At 58.0% G+C, this 20,310-nt stretch overlaps 1 protein-coding gene across 2 annotated transcripts in view; it reads left to right on the forward strand.

Annotated features, from left to right (window-relative positions):
- Window positions 1–20,310, forward strand: part of RNF220 (ring finger protein 220) — a 233,701-nt gene that overhangs the window by 192,913 nt on the left and 20,478 nt on the right. For both annotated transcript variants that reach the window (XM_056130912.1, XM_056130913.1), the window contains exons 2-4: window positions 4,902–5,034; window positions 15,371–15,416; window positions 18,484–18,585. In XM_056130912.1, the coding sequence (XP_055986887.1) occupies window positions 4,902–5,034; window positions 15,371–15,416; window positions 18,484–18,585 (281 nt within the window). The remainder of the gene's footprint in view (window positions 1–4,901; window positions 5,035–15,370; window positions 15,417–18,483; window positions 18,586–20,310) is intronic.

A 20,310-nucleotide genomic window follows, 5' to 3' on the forward strand; every position in this document is an offset into this window, starting at 1 on the left:
CTCCTCACCAAAGACTTGGGCATTATTATCCTTGTTCCATGCAAGAGGAACACCAGGGCTGGAGCGATAGCACAGTGATAGGGCGTTTGCTTTGCAGGCAGCCAGCCCGGCCGAGCCGGCTTCGATTCCTCCGCCCCTCTCGGAGAGCCCGGCAAGCTACCGAGAGTATCTCGCCCACACAGCAGAGCGTGGCAAGCTACCCGTGATGTATTCAATATGCCAAACACAGTAACAACAAGTCTCAAAAAAACAAAAAAAATGGAGACGTTACTGGGCTCACTCAAGCAAATCGATGAACAACGGGAGGACAGTGTTGTTTGTTTGTTTAGTGATTTGCCCAAGGTCCCATGTGGAGCCCCTCCACAGGGTGCTGCTGGAAGGTTCTATGTCTTGGCCATGAGGAAACAGAGGCCATGCTAATGGGGGTGCGGGAGGAAGGTACCCACATATATGTGCACACAAGCACATATATATACTAGTGAAAAATTCCAGCTCCACTGCCATTTTCTCTAGGGTTACCTGTACCCCTTTTTTGGTTTGGTTTTGGTTTTGGTGCCACACCCAGGGTATTCACGAATTTTTCCTGGCTCTGTGCTCAGAGGTCACTCATGGCAGGGCTTGGGGATACGCAGTGCTGGAAATTGAACCCAGGTCAGCAGCATGCAAGGGAAGTGCTTTAACCTTTGTACTATCTCTCCAGCCCCCATCCCTTCATTTTAATCCTCCCCATTCTTAAAACTCCAGAACCAGCCACCACCATGCTGAGACCACTCTCCACACGCATGAAGGTACTGGCAGAGGAACAAAGGCATGCGGGTCCTGGGGATGAGATCTCCAAGCCTACTCGGGGCTGAGCATCCTCCACCCAGATCCTCCAAATTCCAGTAGGCAGGGGTCACACCCACCAACTGGCCCCCTGGCGCCGTGTAATCCCATCAACGGTCAAGACTCAGAGACTATAAAACCCAGCTCCCGGAACCGCGGCCGCGCGACATCTTATTTTCTCATTCCTACTTTGGACAAACTGGCAGGCTACCGAATGTCACCTGCCCACACGGCAGAGTCTGGCAAACTCCCCGTGGCGTACCCAATATGCCAAATACCAGTAGCAATGATGGGTCTCATTCTCCTAACCCTGAAAGAGCCTTGAATATGACATTCTTTAAAAAATCTCAGGGCTAGGACGAAGGAGACGTTTCTGGGGCCTGTTCGAGGCAGTCGACGAACAACAGGATGGTCGTGATGTCGTGATGATTCTTAAGTCAGGCACCAAGCTGTAGAGTCCTGTCTTTGTTTTTGTTGGCGGGGGCTGGTGGTCCCCACCTGGCCAGTCTTGGGGGCTACCTCCAGTTCTGTGCTAGGAGACCATGGCTGGAATGCAGGGCCTCCTGGATGCGCTCATGCACTCAGCCTGTTGAGCTATCTCGGGCCCCGGCCCTGCCTTGTATGTTCTACAGCTGGGATTTACCCATGTACAGCTGCTTGCATACCCAGAAAGGTTTGACCGAACCCATAGGCCGTAGGACCAGGACAAACCCAAACGAGTGAAACCCAAGACAATCACACCAAGAGGAGTTACAGGCCAGAGCAGGCTGGTGGTCTGGGAGGAAAGGGAACACTTTGCCCCATTCTCAGGAGTCCATTCTACCCCCTGAAGACAGCAGAGCAGAAGCAGCCAAGCGGCCCTGGAGGCCCTGCTCCCCCGGTCAGCAGCTCCCAACAGAGGGGGGCAGCAGAGGGCTGATCTGGGACCCCAAGCCCCTGAGGTCCAGTGCTTGAGGGCTGAATTGGTGGGAGCCAGCCCCAGGTCAGGAAAAGGTGACCTGGCTTGACCTCCGCGCCATCTCGGCCACAACCTGCCCCTTCCTGTGGGTGCCACCCGTTTGGGGGAAGGTGGGTCCCGCGGGAGGTCACCAAGTCGGGGAGCCTCCTGGCAGGGCCTGGCCCTGAGGTCACCTTCCGGCTCTGAAGCCCAGGTGCCCCGTGCCTGCGTGGAAGGGGGTCCTGGCCCCGGCCCCTCCCTCGCCTGCTCCGGGCATACCTGCAGCAGGCAGGCGCCAGGCAGCGGGGAAGTGGAGGTGGCAGCGCGGCGCAGGGGGGGGCGGAGGGCTGCGGTAATGAATGTGGACGGGAGGCAGAATGAGCGATCCATCTTTGCATGGGCCAGGAGGGGGCTGCGGGCGGCCCCCACGCACACTCACACACTCAATCAGGCGCTGTCAGACCTCCGGCCGCCTGGCATTTTGGTGAAGAATGTCTCAGCTAAAAATTGTTGTCAGTCCCATTTCCTCGTTATCAGTGCAAGGGCTGAGGCAGCGCCCCGGGATTAGCAGGAGCGCAGCGCGCCCTGCGCCCGCCGTCCTCCGCCGATAACACCGGGCCTCCCGCCTCACCTCCCCATTCATCATCTTTAGCACTGACAGCCCGTCCCAGTCCCTGTCCCCGTCCTCCTGCTTCCCACGTGTCCCCTCTCGGCTGCTCGGCGGGGCTCCTGACCTCCCCGGGGAGCCAGGCCTGGCGAAGCTGGATGCCATGCAACCGGGCCCGGACCACCTGTGGCCAAGGGCTGGGGTGCAGGGGGCTGGAGGGCAGGGGTGAGGGGTGCTCCCAGAGGAGGTGGTTTGGCTACTGATGGGCTGGGTCTGCCTACCTGTGGTGCTGGAGATGGGCAGTGAGACGAAGGATTTCCTCGGGCCCCCCAGCCGGAGGTGGGCTCGCCTCCGTTCTTGGGAACGGTGGCCAGGAAGAGCCTGAAGAGGCTTCCTTCCAGGCCAAAGAAGAGCAGGGGGTAGGGAACACACACCCCCACCACCAAAGACCGTGGACCCCTCCTCTCGGCCATCCCTAGTGGTTTTATGGCCCATTTTATGGCCACTGTAATGGCCCAGGTCAAAAGCTTCGGGGAGCTGTATTCTGGGAATTATGCAAACGAGGAGCAGGCCCAGGGCCAGAGTATGGATTTTATCATTAAACCTGGGCAGGCCATGTCGTTAGTGCAGTAAAACCTGAGTCCTGACCACAGGCCTCAATATAAAATTATAGGGAACACAGCAGGGGTGGGGGGACAGACGGGACCATACTGACACCTGCCACTCTAGCCGCAGAGGAAACGGCCGTGCGGGACCCTTCTGCGGATCTGTCAGTGCTGCTCCTGGAGCTGGGAGCCAGGAAGACACCTTATTGTGAGGCCACACTTGGCAAAGTGAAAGGTTGTGACAGCAAAGCAGATGGTGCCGGAAGAGCCTGCTTGGAACAAGGAGGCCAGGGCCCTCGGAGGAAGGACTCAGGAACTCGGCAGCCCTGACCCCAACCCAGAAAAGCTGACCACCCCGTCAGACCTCATGCACCAGATAATACTTAAGGCTACTCAAGCAACCGCCTAGGTCTTCACTGGCTTTTGCTTCTCTGAAAGTTGATTTTTGAGCCTCTCTGGGCACCAGTGAAAGGAAGCTGAAAGAAAAGTCCGGGAATTCGCCGAAGAATTCCTCTCCAGGGTCAGGGTTTACACAAACAGGCAGGAACGTCTCTCGATGATTAAGACCTCTCGATCCCACATCTGTAATGAATGAGACATCGAAAGAGCTTTGCTTGGAAGAGTGGCAAGGCCTACAGGCGGTGGCACTAGGCCAGCTGCAGTGTCTTTCCTACGTGGTACCTTCTGGCTAGCATCAGTAGGAGAGGAGAGACAAAGGACAACGAAGTTCAGCTCTTAGCCAGATCACAAGCCCATTCTGTGCCCGCACCTCTGTATGTTTTCTGAAGGGGGTTTCAGAGAGAGAACTGAGAATCCGTGAAGTACACACAAGACCAATGTGATTAGCCAGGGGAGAGGAACCGAGACCCCAGCGGGGAGAACATAGATCCCAGGAGCACTGGAGAAACAAAAGAGACAGGCATGAGGGGATGGAACGATCGCACAGTGGGTAGGGCATTTGCCTTGCACGCGGCTGACCCAGGTTCTATTCCCAGCATCCCATAGGGTCCCCTGAGCACCACCAGGGTAATTCCTGAGTGCAGAGCCAGGAGTGACCCCTTTGCATCGCTGGGTGTGACCCAAAAAAGCAAAAAATCAATAAATAAAAGAGACAGGCATGGTGGCTCACAAGAAGTACGGGGCCCAGTGAGGCCAAGGGGACTGGCCTGGCTGATGGAAGGGGCAGGCCCGGTCAGAGCACAAGCACTGCTGAAGGAGAAGCAGGTGGGGAGTGTAGGAGAGGTTGACGGTTGTGTCTCAGACGCTCATGTGGTGTCCAGGCTGGGACGTCGTCAGACCACTTGGCTGTAGGATTCTGGAGTGGGACCTGGGGAAGAGACACAGATTCTAGAATCCACAGGGCCAAAGGGGGTGATGGGGCCATCAGAAGGAAGGGGGTTCTGCAGCAGAACAAGAAGAGCCATGGGGGCAAGTCAGGAGAAAAAGTGGTCGTGGGAGAGACTGCTAGCCTCTCAGTCACCAGGTGCTTCTCGGTCTTTCCCAGCCAGGACCTGCCAGATCTGAACATATTCTGAGTTCCCACGCTAGGCCTGGTTCAAAACTGACCACGTTTGTGGCATGACTCCCAGAACTTCCTTTTCTCCTCCCCTTTCTCCCCGCTCCCGATTTGGGGAGGCAGGGTGGGGAGGGCGTGACTCTAAGCCAAGGCCTTCACTCACCCACCTGTGGGAAAGGGCAGGATGAGCGTTGATGGCTCTGAGCACTGATGGTGTCCCCAGAGACTGAGGCGTCTTTGGCATGGCCACAAACTCGGAAGCTCCTCCAAGAGGGATGCTCGAGGCTGTGAGGCATCAGGCTCACCCCTGTACTAGCCCAGAAGCCCCCAGAGGCAGCCACAGGCTGGGGGTGCGGCGTTTCCTCCACAGACGGACCCCGCTGATATGTCTGTCTCTTCTTCCCTCCCCAGGCAAGAAAAAGGCAGCAGCTTTGTTTGACAGCCAGGCCCCTATCTGCCCCATCTGCCAGGTCCTGCTCAGGCCCAGCGAGTTGCAAGAGCATATGGAGCAAGAACTGGAACAGCTGGCACAGCTGCCCGCCAGGTAAGCCACCTGCCAGGGGAGTCTGCCTGCCGGTGCCAAGAGCCCTGGCCCTGGAGTGAAGACAGAGCCCATTCCATGCTCCCCGACTCTGCCCCCAGTGCTCAGATCTCCCGCGCTGAGTGGCGTTGCCTTTCGGTTCTTGGTCTGTGTTTGGAAATCAAAGGAAGGTAACCCTGCGCGGAGCCCCGGAGAAGGTCTTCCCAGGAACCACCAGGGGTCACTCCTGAGCACCACAGGGTGTGGCCCGAACAACCCCCTCCCTCCACTCATAGTAAGCGTCGCTTCTCTATCAATCTCCAAATGTGAAGAGGACTGTCTTTGGTTGTTGTTTTGCTCAGGGCTTACTCCTGACTCTTCTCAGGGGTCACTCCTAATAGGGCTTGGGGGATCATTTGCGGTGCTGGAGATCGAACTGGAGTTGGCTGCTTGCAAGATTAGCACCTCACCCTTGTAATCTCTCCTCTCTCTCTCTCTCTCTCTCTCTCTCTCTCTCTCTCTCTCTCTCTGTCTGTCTCTCTCTGACCTCTGAAAGGTGACAGTCTTGAGAAGGAGCTCAGACCTGTCCCCCATGGCAATACCCCAACCCCCTTGTCCCAGCCAGAAGGTCCGGAAAGAACCTCCTCCCACGACCTTATTCATAGAGAGGACAGAGAAGGGTGTGAGATCCCAAATCATTGTGGTTCAAAGCAACCATTGCATTTGCTGGTGAAATCTTGGGATCAGAATGTTATGCTGATCTCAGAGGGGAGAGCCGTGTGTTTGTCTAGGGGTCTGGGGCCCACTGGGAAGACCCTGTGGCTACTAGCGGGGGTTATCTGGAGCTTCTGATGATTGGGGTGGGGGATGCAGTTGCCCACTGGAACCCCAGCTGTAGTCCCAGCCCAAGCCCCTTCTCCCTGTGAGCTGAGCTTCCTCGCCAGATAGCAGCTCTGGGGTAGACAGACAGACGGCTCACCCGGGAGCTCAGGGCCCTACTGCGAACATTCCAACCAGCAAGATGGAAGCCAGAGCCCTTCTTAGAACCGAGTCTCAGCAGTCACTCACGACCACCACTTCCACCGTCCTCTCCCGAGCAGGCAGACTCCAAAGGAGGGGACGTTCACCCCACATGTCACACCCTCCTATTCCGGTCCCTCATGTGAAACGGGAGCCAGGGTTGTGGCCATCATGGGCAACAGGGCAACAGCCTGGCCCACTCCTCCGTCCCACTGTTCAAGTCATCAAATTGGACTGATTCTCCTTCCTTCAACCCTCACATCAATACCCCCCGCGGGGCTCAGGGGGATTCAGAAGTGAATCATGCTTCCAAAGTGGAACGATGGTCGGTCCAGGCCGTCAGATGCTCAGAGGGGAGGTGGTGAGGGAGTGAGATCTGAATTGAATTTTGAAGGAAGGAGTATCAGCTGTTGCTGTGGTACAAATTGCCTCCCATCCCCACAATCTGGTAACATAAAAATAACATCTAAAGGGGCCCAAGTGATTGTTCAATGGGCTGGAGCACATCCCTTGTATGCAGGAGTCCCAGGTTCAATTCAAGCACTGCCTGATCCCCCTGGCACTACTGTGTGTGGCAATAAATAAATAAATAAATAATTTTTATTTAGTTATTTGGCTTTGGGGCCACGTCTGGCTGTGAAGAGTGCTTCTTCCTGGCTCTGTGCTCTGGGGACCAGATGTGGTCCCAGGATTTGAACCTGGATCAGGCCTGTGCAAGGCAAATGCCTTAACCCCTGGACCTTCTTTCTGCAGCCCCCCCCATATATATATATTTTTTGCTTTTTGGGTCACACCCAGCAATGCTCAGGGGTTACTCCTGGCGGTGCTCAGGGGACCATGTGGGATGCTGGGAATCGAACCTGGGTCAGTCGCGTGCAAAGCAAACGCCCTACCCGCTGTGCTATTGCTCCAGCACACCCCCCTCATATTTTTAATTTCATGTTTTTGTTTGTTTTTTTGGGTCACACCCAGCGATGCTCAGGGATTACTCCTGGCTTTTCACACCCGGTGGTGCTTGGGGGACCAATATGGGCTGCCGAGGATTGAACCCGGGTCAGCCGCGTGCAAGGCAAATGCCCTACCTGCTGTACTATCACTCCAGCCATCCCCCATATTTTTAAAAAGAACTATTATCATCTGTTTCTACGGGCCATCAATCAGGCAGTATGACTTGATGGGGCTGCTGTGGGCATTTCGGCTTCTGGCTCAGTCTCTCAGGAGCCTGCAGTCAAGATGTCAGCCAACGCTGCACATTCAGCTGAGACTACAGGAGCCATTTCCAGGATGACGCCCTGCTCCCATGGCTGTGGGCCTCGGTTCCTCCACGTATAGGTGTCTCATCGGGCCACTTGAGTTCCCCAGTAACGTGACAGCCGACTCTACAGGCTACCGATTTATTCAATCTTCACGGTAACCCTTGGAGGTAGCTAATCACTAGGAGTGCCCGTTTTGCAGATGAGAAAGCTGCGGTCCAAAGGGGTCCCGTGACTTCGGTCGGGTTGCTCAGCCTTGTAAAGGGTAAAGACTTCATACACCCGTATGGGGGACCTGGCTGGAGCCCACCCCAAACTAGGGCAGGGAGAGACCCCTAACTGACCCCTGAGTTCCCCACCTTGGCCATCGGGAGGGTTTCTGGGTAATTTGCTTGCTGTGGAGACTTCCCCTTTGCAAAGAGGACAGAGTGGAGGTGGGGGAACCAGCACGACCCCCCACCCCCATACGCACACACCCCGAGTCTGGAGAACTATATCCCAGCCCTCTGCCTCCTTGGTGGCTGTCACAGTACAGCTGGGCCTGACCCGCCCACCCTGCACTGCCCAGGGCACCCATAGGCTACAGCCCGCCAGTCGCTGGGCCCATCCCACCCAATCTCTCTGGTGTCCCCCACCCTCTTTTCCCCACCCCCCAGGCCACCTCCCCACCCCCGCACTTCCGTGCCCCTCACGTCCAGGCCCAGCGCCCCGAACCCCTGGCACGCCCCCCGCCCCCCCCCCCCCCCCCCCCCCCCCACCCCGACGTCTGACAGCCGGACAGCGGGATCTGCACAGCAAGTGAAATTCCCGTCGGATCGATAAAGCCGAAGCGCTGGCGGCGACGGGTCGATGGTTTTATCTGTCTGGGCCCCGGCGCGCCCGGCGCGCTGACAGTCCGCGGCCGGCAAAGGCGTTCAAGGGCAGCCGCGCCCCGCGCCCCGCGCCCCGCGCCCCGGCCCGCCCCGCCGGCCCCCGCCGCCGCCCCCGTGATTTATCAGCATCTGTAATTGGAAAAAATTTGCGAATTAATTGATTTCAGGAACTCGCCAATTAACAGTGTAATTGGGTGCGTGATAAATGCCCGGGGAACGTGGCAGCCCCCTCGGGGCGGACGGCGCCCGCTGGCCCGGGTGGCGCGCGCGCCCAGGTCCAGGTCCCCCCGCCGCCCAGTCCCGGTCCCCGCGCCTGGCCCTCGCGCAGCGGGGCTGGGGCAAGACGCCACTCCTCCCGGGCCCGGGGACACCCCGATCGCCTCTGCTCCGCACCCACAGCTACTGCGCCCGGCCGAGAGGAGCCTTCCAGTGACCGGTCCAGCGGCGGGAGGCGGGAGGGGCGGGGCGGGGAGGGCACTTGGGTACCGGCGACCCCAACCTTCCCGTCGTCCCCTCCTCCTCCCTCTCCTTTCCACTCTCCTTCTTTCTCTTCTCCTACCCTCCTCTCTTCCCTCCTCTCTCTCTCCCTCCCTCCCCCCTTCTCTCCCTCCCTCCCTCCTCTCCCTTCCTTTCCTGTCCTACCTATGCATGCATCCTTTGCTCCCCTCCCTCAGCCAAGACAGCTCTTGAGTCCACGAGTGCCCCTGCCCGGGTATCCTCCCCATCACTTGCCTCTCTCCACAGTGCTCTCCAGAAGCTCCCAAGGGTGGCTCTGTTGGCCTCGGTCTACCCAACAGGGAGTGGCTGCCATTTCAGACAACCCGCAAAGGGCACCCCCAGGAGAGAAGGGAACTTCTGGCTCCCAAACTAGGTCTGGCTGGTTTTCAAAGTCATGAAACCAAACACACATACAAAGCACGCAAGCATATGAGCACTTGTGAGTACTCTGGCACACCTAGATGAACACACACACACACACACGCACACACACACACACACACACACACGCAGTGCTTTCCTGCGGGCACTCACAGGGAAAGCGCTGATACTTGGCAAAGCATTTTTTCCTCGGGATCCCAGGCTGTGGCCACCTGCCCTCTCCCCCCCACTCCTCCATCATCCTTCTCAGCCTCACCTGGTCTAGTCTCACCACTAGACCCCAGATCTTGGACAGAAAGGACAGTCCCATGGGTGCTGCTGGGCTGCCCCAGGTGTGGCTGTGCAATGATGGTTGGTGAGATACAACTTCCTGGGAGAGCTGAGCCGCGCACCATCGTGCTGGGGACTGAGACAGAGCCTGAACTGAGGGCAGGCGCAGAGGGCCGGCCGTGGAGGGGGCTGGGTAGGCTCAGGGGACAGAGCGTGAGGCTAGCCAAGAACAACAGTGGCACACAGCAGAGCAGTGGGCACGTGGAAGAGGAAACGGGGGTGGGGGTGGGGTGGGCCGGCAGGAGGAGGTAGAAGCGTTCTCTCACAAGGACCTGAAGGGGATTTGCTAGGATACTTTCTGCCCCAGCGACTAACTAGATGGGCGATGAGGGCAGAGAAGTCAGTGTCCAAGCGAAGCAGAACAGACAAGGGACAGGGCTCTGGACACGCTGAGCGTAAGACGACGTCCCGGGGATGCTGAGGAGTGGAGTCTGGCTGTGAACAGACAGGAATGTCGATGCAAGTGAAGGGTGATGGGGGCGACCCCCAGACTTCCCTGGGAGTTCTCAGGAGTTTCCATCCCGAGAGGCTGGAGCCAGGGACATAGAGAGATGGCACAGAGTTGGACGTGGGGTTCTGCTGGAGCTCAGAGACATTTCTGGGGCCCCTGGCCCCCCTTTGAGATCTGGTCTTTGAGCTGGGAGCTGCTCCTGGTCGCTGCTTTGAGAAGACGCCAGAGAGAGGCTGGGTGACTGTGGAGGCGAGCCTGGGTGAGGGGCAGCAGTGCCCCCACCCCCCTCTCAAGCCTTATTTAAGGCCCGCTCCGGTGTTTGGTTGGGTAATGAACTAGATAAACAATTCCCCAAATAGATTAAAACGAAGTGTAACTTATAAAGGCGGCTGGTGATGATGGTTTATTCCCGGGCAGCGCACCATTTCTTTATTTCCAAGGATAATTCAGTGTAAATCACCTTAATTAAAAGTGTCAGCCCAGCCCATGAATATTGTACTTAGAAACGCGTTTCCTGGGTCCCAGTTATAATTTAAAACCCATGGATCACTAGGCGGTGAGTGACTGAGAAGGGAGGAAATCATTGGGGGTGGCTGTGAAAACAGGGAGGGACAGAAGGCAGAGAAGCTGGACTGGGCTGGGCTGGGCTGGGCTGGGCTGGGTTTGGGCTGGGCTGTGGCTAGGCTGGGCTGGGGGTGGGCTGGGCTTGGGCTGGACTGGACTGGGCTGAGTTTGGCTGGGCTTGGGCTGGGCTGGGTTTGGGCTGGGCTATGGCTAGGCTGGGCTGGGGGTGGGCTGGGCTTGGGCTGGGCTGAGGTGGGCTGAGCTGGGCTTGGGTTGGGTTTGGGCTGGGCTGGGCTGAGTGGGGCTTGGACTGGGCTGGGCTGGACTGGGCTGGGTTTGGCTGGGCTTGGGCTGGGCTGGGCTTGGGCTGGGCTGGGTTTGGGCTGGGCTGGGCTGGGCTTGGCTGGGCTGGGCTGAGCTAGGTTTGGGCTGGGCTTGGCTGGGCTTGGGCTGGGCTGGGCTGGGCTGGGGTGGGCTGAGCTGGGTTTGGGCTGGGCTGGGGTGGGCTGGGCTTGGGCTGGGCTGAGCTGGGCTGAGCTGGGCTTGGGCTGGGTTTGGGCTGGGCTGGGCTGAGTGGGGCTTGGACTGGGCTGGGCTGGACTGGGCTGGGTTTGGCTGGGCTTGGGCTGGGCTGGGTTTGGGCTGGGCTAGGCTTGGCTGGGCTGGGCTGAGCTGGGTTTGGGCTGGGCTTGGGCTGGACTGGACTGGGCTGGACTGGGCTGGGCCTGGCTGGGCTTGGGCTGGGCTTGGGCTGGGCTGGGCTGGGCTGGGCTAGGTTTGGGCTGGGCTGGGCTGAGCTGAGCTGGGTTTGGGCTGGGCTGGGTTGGGCGGGGCTGGGTTTGGGCTGGGCTGGGCTGGCCTGGCCTGGCCTGGTCTGGGTTTGGGTTTGGGCTTGGGCTGGGCTTGGCTGGGCTGGGCTGAGCTAGGTTTGGGCTGGGCTTGGCTGGGCTTGGGCTGGGCTGGGCTGGGCTGGGGTGGGCTGAGCTGGGTTTGGGCTGGGCTGGGGTGGGCTGGGCTTGGGCTGGGCTGAGCTGGGCTGAGCTGGGCTTGGGCTGGGTTTGGGCTGGGCTGGGCTGAGTGGGGCTTGGACTGGGCTGGGCTGGACTGGGCTGGGTTTGGCTGGGCTTGGGCTGGGCTGGGTTTGGGCTGGGCTAGGCTTGGCTGGGCTGGGCTGAGCTGGGTTTGGGCTGGGCTTGGGCTGGACTGGACTGGGCTGGACTGGGCTGGGCCTGGCTGGGCTTGGGCTGGGCTTGGGCTGGGCTGGGCTGGGCTGGGCTAGGTTTGGGCTGGGCTGGGCTGAGCTGAGCTGGGTTTGGGCTGGGCTGGGTTGGGCGGGGCTGGGTTTGGGCTGGGCTGGGCTGGCCTGGCCTGGCCTGGTCTGGGTTTGGGTTTGGGCTTGGGCTGTGCTGGGTTTGAGCTGGGCTGGGCTGGCTTGGACTGGACTGGGCTGGGCTGGGCTGGGCTGGGCTGGGCTGGGTTGGTCTGTGCTGGGCTGGCTTGGACTGGACTGGGCTGGGCTGGGCTGGGCTGGGCTGGGTTGGTCTGTGCTGGGCTGGCTTGGACTGGACTGGACTTGGCTGGACTGGGCTGGACTGGATGGACTAGACTGGGTCAGACCTCCCATCTCCAAAGCAGCCTTTCCCCAGATTCCTCAGTCTCCAGAGGTTCCAGGGCACTTGGAAATGATTGTGTTGTTTGAGGAAAGGGAAGACAGGGCCTCCACTTAGAGAAGGAAGGAGTCTGGGTCACACCTGACCGGCTCTAAGGAAGGGGAAGAAGACTGATGGGAAAAGAGTCAGGGGGGTGGCAAATGGGAAAACTGCCTGTCCAGAGCCCCAAAGTCCCCACAGCTTGGGGCAGGTAGGGAGCCTGCCTTGTATGCAGCCAATCCGGGTTCGATCCCTAGTACCATATATGTTCTCTGAACACAGAGCCAGGACTGAACCCTGAGCACCACTGGGTGTGGCCCAAGATGCATAAATGACTAAAGTCCCCATAGCTGTCCAGCAGCAGCTGACAGTCAGCAGGAGCCTTCCCAAAGTGGAGAGAGGAAGCTAACTTAGAACTCTGCCCTGCATCCTAATCCCCGAAGACCCTTGGGGAGTCAGCACCACTGGCGTGGCACCGCACGAACACAGTTCCCATTCCCCTCCCCTCTGCCCATCAGCTCTGTGAGGATTAAAGGAGGTCACACAGAGAAAGTGCTTAGCCCATGCCTGTCACATTAATTGTTCAATTCTTTCCTTTTTTTCTGTTCCAACCTCATCTTGTTCAGATACTGTTCAGACCTCGATGGTCTTGTCTCACTGTCTCGCTTCTGTACCTTCAAGGCCTTGCACAGGGGCCATGCAAGCGCCTGCTGACGGAGTGAATGGCAGAGTATAGGGGTGATATGATCAGGAACTTGCCAATGAGAGCAGCTAGCTGGGTTCCCCCATCTCACCAGTCCTGCACCAGGGTCCAGCACAGAGAAGGAACAAAAGGACCGTTTATGAACAAAATGGCCAAAACCTCACTGGGGGTGGGCGGTGGGCAGCTAGAGTATGGCAAGTAATGTTCTTCTCTTGTGGCCAACCCCCGGTTCAATCCCTGACATCCCCTCTGGTCCCCTGAACCCTGCCAGGAGTAAGCCCTGAGCACTGCTGGGTGTGCCCCCCACCCCCCACGCAAAAAAAAAAAAAACGCCCTTGAATAAAATGGAACGCAGAGGGACCGAAGAGATAGTACTGCACATGATTAAGTCAGGTTCAATCCCTAGCATCCCATAAGGTCCCCAGAGCCCTGCCAGGAGTGATCCCTGAGCACAGAACCGGGAGTAACCCCTGAGTATCACTGGGCATGGGCCAAAAATCAAAACAAAGAAAATAGAAAGCATGGTTGTTCCCTTGGTCCCTGGATGGGCAGATTGCTCAGTTTCCCAAACCCCATGGAGGCAGGGTTGTATAGGTGTGGAGAGGCCTGTGTGTGTGTGTGTGTGTGTGAGTGCAGGTGCCGGAACAACTCCCCCCCAGGGCCGCGTGAGAGCCAGGTCTCTGTGGTTTTGTCTCTGGGGGTCTGTGCTTCTATGTGCATACTTGAGCCTCCATCCAGGGCCACTAGTAGAGAGGGAGCTGGACATGTGTGCACCAGCCTTTCTACCAGCTTTCTCCACCTGGGCAGGCCTGACCTTTAGGGCTGGATAATTCTTGGTGGTGAGACACTGCCCAGTATCCTGCAGAGGAGGTAAGTCCTCTTTGCTCTCACATGAGCATTTTTGTTTGAGGCCTCGGCTGGCAGTTGTCAGAGTGCACTCCTGGCTCAGTACTCGGAGGGCTGGGGGGCTCAAAGAACCATATGAGGTGCCAGGGATCAAACTTGGATTAGCTGGGTGCAAGGAAAGCGCCCTACCCGGTGTCCTATAGCTCCAGGTGGGGCCCTTTTGGCCTTCAAGGCACTAGTGGCCATTTTTTATTGTTCTGACCGGCTGTGGGAAGTCTGCTACAGAACCCGATGCCAAGAGGACATTCACTGCTCTGCCTGCTAAGAGCAGGCAGGGGACAGGGACTGGAGGCTGGTGATGGGCAGAGTGATAGAATGATACAACTAGGAACTCGCCAGTGAGAGCGGCTAGCTGGGTTCCCCCGTCTCACCACTGCTAGATCAGGGCTCAGCATAGAGCAGGGACACAAGGACCATTTATGAACAAAGTGGGGGAAAAATGGAAAAACAACAAAACCCCAGGGAGGGCGGGGGGATAGGGAGGTTAAAGCATAGCGAGTAAGGCACTTGCCTTGCGTGTGGCCAACCCAGCTTCCATCCCTGGCCCTCCACCTGGCCCACTAAAACCCGCCAGGAGGGAACCCTGAGCCCAGAGCCAGGAGTAAGCAAGGCCTGAGCACCGCTGGGCATGGCCCAAGAGCTAGAGCTGCAGATATGGGCCGCTGCCTAGCCTCACATATGGGCCTGAACACCTAGGGTCCCTCTCGCCCACGTCAGTGAGTCCCGCGTCAGTGAGTCCTCGCTGCCCTGTGAATCCTGCTGTGGGGGTGTCTCTCTGTGTCTGTTGTGCTGCGTGGCCAGAGAGGGGGCCCCACCTGTCTCACTTGTATGCCTGGCTATTCGGGGCGACCCTCTTTGAAGGCCTGTGTTCACTGTATCAACCAGCACCTCAGTATGCATGCGCGTGAGAGGACACTTACGTGAATGCGTGAGCACAGATGTGGTGGGCATGGTGGGGGGGCGACAGGGAGGGAGGGAGGGAGGGAGGGACAGGAACAGGGATATTAATGTTTCTGAAGTGGAGCTGATTTGATACGTCCTGTTCCATTGTCAGCATCTGTTTAGCGGGGATTTGTAATACTTTGTGGCTCTGGATCACTCATGCTTAGCGCAGGATGTGGCCTTGCATACCAATTTTGTTATTAAACACAGTCCTTGCCTCCCCCACAGCCCATCCATCACCTCCAGCCCCCACTCCCGCCTCCCCCGAGCCGCCCACCATATTTCAGGGCCCAGCTCCCGCCCGCCTGCCGCGCCCGATGCCGGAGGGCCTGGGGCTGACAAATTGAATCAGGGGGAGATCATTCCTGGCCTAACGCAGTTTGCAGCGTGTTGGAGGGAGAATTGACAAGCGCCATGTCAGCTCCATCACCCCAATCCCACGGGAGCTAAGAGCAGGCAGGGGACAGGGCTGTAGGCAGGGGGTGGGGCGTGGGGGATCCAGGACAAGCAAAATCCTTGGGGCTTGTGCCAGGAGGCAGGTCAAGCTCCTTTCCCCAGCGCCATGGTATGGGGGTGGGGGGCGAGCGGGGGAGACACCCTGCCTAGTGTCCGCATCTCCCCGACTCTCCCCAGGGGGCCAGCTCTGGCCTTTGACCCCGACAGCCTCTGGGTTGACTGAACGGGGCTGGGCTGGGCAGGGATTCCAATCTCCTTAGGGTCTTCCTGTCCTTCTACCCTTGCACAATCTGGGCAAAGTGTAATGGTCACCCTGTTTTCTTCTTTCTTGGCAGCAAAAATCCCCTTCTGAAGGATGCCATGGCTCCCGGCACACCCAAGGTAAGTGGACAATCGTGTCTCCTGCTTCTGTTCCCTAACCTTGGACCACAGAGAACTGGTTCCTCTGGAGGAAAAGGGGCCTTTCCTGAATCTCCAACTCTCTTCAGACCTGTGTGCTTGAGCATGTGTGGCGTGTGTGTGTGTGTGTGTGTGTGTGTGTGCCTGTCCATGTGTGCTTTGAGTGGGAGCCGAGGGTAGAGGATTCAGAGTCCAGAACAGCATGGTGGGCAGGGAGGGGGCCCCAGACTCATGCCAGGGACATTCAGTCAAAGGAGGAAGGTGAACACAGCAGGCGAAGCATAGAAATGCCGCTCCCACATCTGGGGCTCCCACATGGCCCTGGGGCTCCCACATGGCCCTGGCCAGGCTTTGTCCTGAGGGCGACTGGGACAGTGCTGAGCTCCTCTGGCCGACCACCTACCCCACTTGAGCAGCCTCCGGGATCTGGGAGCATCAGAAGGACACGGGAGAGTGAGGGGCAAGGGGCTCTCTCCACACTGGGCCCGAGTGCCCCTGCCCAGGGACGCCTTTGGTGCCAACAGCCCCCCTCCCAGAGGTGATGCAGAGGCAGAGGGCACTGCTTCCCCAGACATGATGGTTTTGAGCAGTGGGTCCTGCTGGAAGGACGAAACCCTCCCTCCTCCTCTCTCGTAAGTTCCCCCCAGCACTCCTGAAGGCAGGAGCCCCTTGCCCTTCTTCCAAGGATGGATGACATCAGGGAGGAGAGTGAGTGGACAGACAAAAGCAAAGCCAGGAGGGGAGTCGGGGGTCAGGGTAGAGGAGTTGGGGCAGGAGCCTACAGAGCCCAGTATCCCTAGTTCTAAGGCTACAGCGCTCCCAGACTTAACAGGAAGCTCAGCGATGAGACCCTCCAGGCCGGAAGAGGGGCCCACAACAGCTCCGGTGACCCCCATGGAGGCAGTTTGGAGAAAAGGAGCCACAGGTCTCACCTCCTCCATGGGGCTGACCCTACACCCTTCAAGCCTGCTGGGCACTGGGGGCCCCTCTGTCAGCATTAATGAATGGGACAGACCCCCGCCAAGAAAGCAAAGCTCCACTATCCCAAAACCAGAGGGGTGGGGGTCTGCAAGCCGCTAAGCATTTAGAAGCGAGGAACCCTCCCCCAGTCTGCTGTGGTTCCTAACTGCCGTTGAGTCCTGCCTGAGGCTCCAGGCCGACCACCACCACTGACCCCTGAGCTGGCAAGCAGGCCCGGGAGGGCACCTCAGAGAAGCCCGCGTGCTAGGGACAGACACAGAGGTCATCCGTGTCCAGCCCTCACAGTGACCCGCACATCCAGAGCAGAGGGCTGCCCTGTCCCATGCAGGCTGGTGATGCCAGCTCACCCACAAAGAGCCCCATTTCGGGGCTTTCCCTCTGCCTGAGCCAGGCCGTAGAGGAGCCGGTCATGGGGCAGAGAGGCACAAGGTAGAAGGTTCAAGCAAGAGATGGGAAGGCCGGGGAAGAAGAGGGAGGGGGGAGGCGGAGAGGGCGATGGGGCCTTAGACAAGATTGATGGCCTCGTTGCCATTAAGAAAAAAATTAGCCGGTGGCGGCTATCATATTAAAGGGTGAAGAAGCCGTGAATTATTTTCTTAAAGATCTTATCGCTTACAATGATAATTTTACCTTCCAAAAGGCCACTTTTAATGAGGCGAAGAGCCAGGCAAAAAGTCATGATTTAATGCCGGGATTTTTTTTTTTTCCCAAACACATTTTACTGCTTTTTGGTCCATGTTTAAAAAGCGCCAGTGACCTTTTTTCATTCCACTTGCCCCAGGTGTAATGCTGAGGCCTCTCAGGGCTTCCAACCTAGAGAGAACGAGAGCGACAGCAAGTAAGAGAGCAGGAGGGAATAAGAGCGAGAAAGAACGAGACGAGACTGAGAGGAAATAAGGGTGGGAGAAAGGGAAGGGTGGTGGGGAGGGGACACCTTCTTGGGGGAGAGACGGTTTCCCCTCCTCAGCACCCCCCACGGAATATGAGGAGCCCCCCTGCTTGAAAGCCCACATCTTTTCCAAGCTGGGGGCCAGGTCACCTACAAGGCCCTACCCTGGGCCTAGAGAAGTCAAGAAGCGGCCCCAAGTTGCAGGACGCCCACCAGACGCCTCCCAGCCGCTATCCGCCCACGGTCCCAGGCCACCCCTCCTTTCCTGGCCCTTGCCTGAGGATGTGCGTTGTGGCCACGCATGCGGGTCACATCCTGAGGCTCGGTCGGAGATGAAGGATAAATGGGCGCTCCATCTTTCCCAAATTGCTTTCTTTGGGCTGTCACTGGCGATTTGGCATGGCTTTCTCGGTGGGGGAGACCTCCGAGGAATTGTCTGCTTCCACCCGCTTGTTCAGAGCTGCGCGGGCTGCTGAAGCGTGTGTGTGTGTGTGTGTGTGTGTGTGTGTGTGTGTGTGTGTTGGGGGGTCGGGTGGGACCCCTTCAAGGCTTCCTGGCCCCCAGCTTGCTGCTTCACAGGCCTTGGCAAGAAGCAGCAAAGCAGGCTGAAGGTGCCATGTGGTGTTTAGCATCGCGGCGCTCACACCCAATTTTGAGCGGAAGCTTTATTAATCTAAACTGCCGGCGTATGTAGAAGAGGCCGTGCAGACTGACATGGGGGGGATTAGTTTTGCAGGGGTTCCTGCTAGGGTCATCGCCGCAGCGCAGGGATAAATGGACCCAGCGCACATCCGAGCTGCACGAGGAAACTCATACATATGATTTCATTTACTGTCTCCAGAGTGGGGCTGCTATCAGCCTATATTAGGGGCAGGCAGGGTGGCCGGTATGTGGCTTTACCCCCAACCCTTTGGGGAGCCGGGGGGGGCGGGTCCCGCTCTAAAGGAGAATGAAACGCAGAGAGTCTCAGCCTCTGAGTAAGGTCTGGGAGTCCTGCCCCTCTGAGGTCTGGAACCTCTCCCTGTCCCTTGATTCCAGCCTCTCCTGCACCCAACCTCCCCTTCCGGGTCTTGACCACACAGCTTTAGACCCAGTGGGCCGGTCTCCCCACACACACACTCTAGCACACTGGCTGGGCCTTCTTCAGCCTGAGGCCATGCGCCCTCTGTCTTCTTTCAGTCCCTCCTGTTGTCTGCCTCCATCAAGAGGGAAGGAGAGTCCCCCACGGCGTCCCCGCACTCATCAGTCACCGATGACCTGCACCACTCGGACAGATACCAGGTGAGGAGGCCGAGGAGCCGACTCGGGGGGGGGGGGGGCTGCACCTGCTCTGAGGCGTGGCAGATGCTAACCTGAGTTTGGGTCCCCTAGGGTCTGGTGCCTATACCTTCTACCCCAAGGCACAGGGAATGGGCCTTCACGAGACGGACTGGAGGAAGTGATGCCTAGGTCCCCTGGGATCCAACAGGCTTGGAGCCTCTGGGGATGGTTCCTTCTGGGGGCAGGGGGCTACCACAGGGCTTGGTATCATGAGGCACCCAGAGAGAGATGCCAGACCCCAAGACCAGAAGAGGAAAGAGCCATCCCATCCCACCAAGCCCCCTGCCTGGGGCCCTGGGCAAAGAGCAGCCCACAGAGTGTCACCCCCCCAGGGAGTGATGACTCTGTGGTGGAAGGAGAAAGTCCCCCCACAAGCTTTAGTCTGGGGAGAGACTCATGTCCCGAGGCCCAGCCAAATGGAAGAACAGAAGCAAGCCCACCCAGGAACCTCCATTCCAGCGGGGACAGACAAGGCTTCTCAGGACCCCACTGTGGGCAGGGAAGCCCAGCCCTGATGTCTGGGGGAGAAGCAGCAACCTGGCCAGCAGGAGTGGAGCCTGGCAGCCCGGAGCACAGCTTAGAGAGGGCAGTGCCGACTGCGGACCGGGCACCAGCCTCCACTGGCACTTCCTTTGCTGGAGGGCCCTTCCAGGGGACTCAAACAGCACAGCCCTAAGTGCTGGCCCTGGGCAGGGATCCTGGCTCCCAGGAACCCAGCCCCAGCCATAGGTGACAGGAATGGCATCCAGGCAACCCTGACGTGGGTGGTGAATCTGCCCGATTCTGGGGGATTCTGGTTTGAACAGGAAACAGGCTCCGTCCACTCCAAGGTGCACACAGAGTCCCACCTTCAGAGGCTTGTCCTACATCCCTCGTAGCTCTAGGCTCGCTCTGTGCAGCTAGGAAGAGGGACCGTTATACATAGGCCTGGCTTGCTGGAATTGGCATCAAGGCTCTGCATGTCCGTTGCTACTCCTAATCCCCTAGCCATGCTTACCATATCCATCTAACTACATCTTTTTATAAAAAAAAAAATTATATTCACTTACAGGTTTGCCGTGTGGGCGAGATACTCTCAGTAGCTTGCCAGGCTCTCTGAGAGACATACCCGTGACATATTCGATATGCCAAACACAGTAACAAGTCTCACAATGTTACTGGGCCCTCCTCTTGAGCAAATTGATGAACAACGGGAGGACAGTGCTACAGTGCTACTTAAAGGTTTAGGGGGCACGCTTGACTCTTCTCAGGGCTTACTCCTGCCTCTGTGCTCAAGGATCACTCCTCAAAGGGCTTAGGAGACCATACTGGATGCCAGGGATTGAGCCTGTCAGCTGCCACGTGGAAGGCAAATGCCTTTTCCACTGTCCTATCTCTTTGGCCTGTCGGGCCATGCTTCACTTGCCTTGTATTTTCATGCCCCTCTTTTAAAATGGGATTATTTCAGCCCACCATCCCTTTTCTATATGTCCGACAACACTCTACCCAAATACCATTCCCTCCAGAAAGCCTTTCTGGATTAGCTCTTTCTTCTCATGACTCACCTGTCCCATTATCACCATGAAATGAACTGCAAAATCTACAGACATACATATCAAACCACCCCAAGACTCAGTGACTAAGACCATTTATTCTCTGCCATGATGCTGTTAGTGATCTGTGCTTGTCCTTGGTCATACAGCTCCT

The sequence above is a fragment of the Sorex fumeus genome, unplaced genomic scaffold (genome assembly GCF_029834395.1).
Source record: "Sorex fumeus unplaced genomic scaffold, SorFum_2.1 ptg000082l, whole genome shotgun sequence".
In the NCBI taxonomy this organism is placed as follows: Eukaryota; Metazoa; Chordata; class Mammalia; order Eulipotyphla; family Soricidae; genus Sorex; species Sorex fumeus.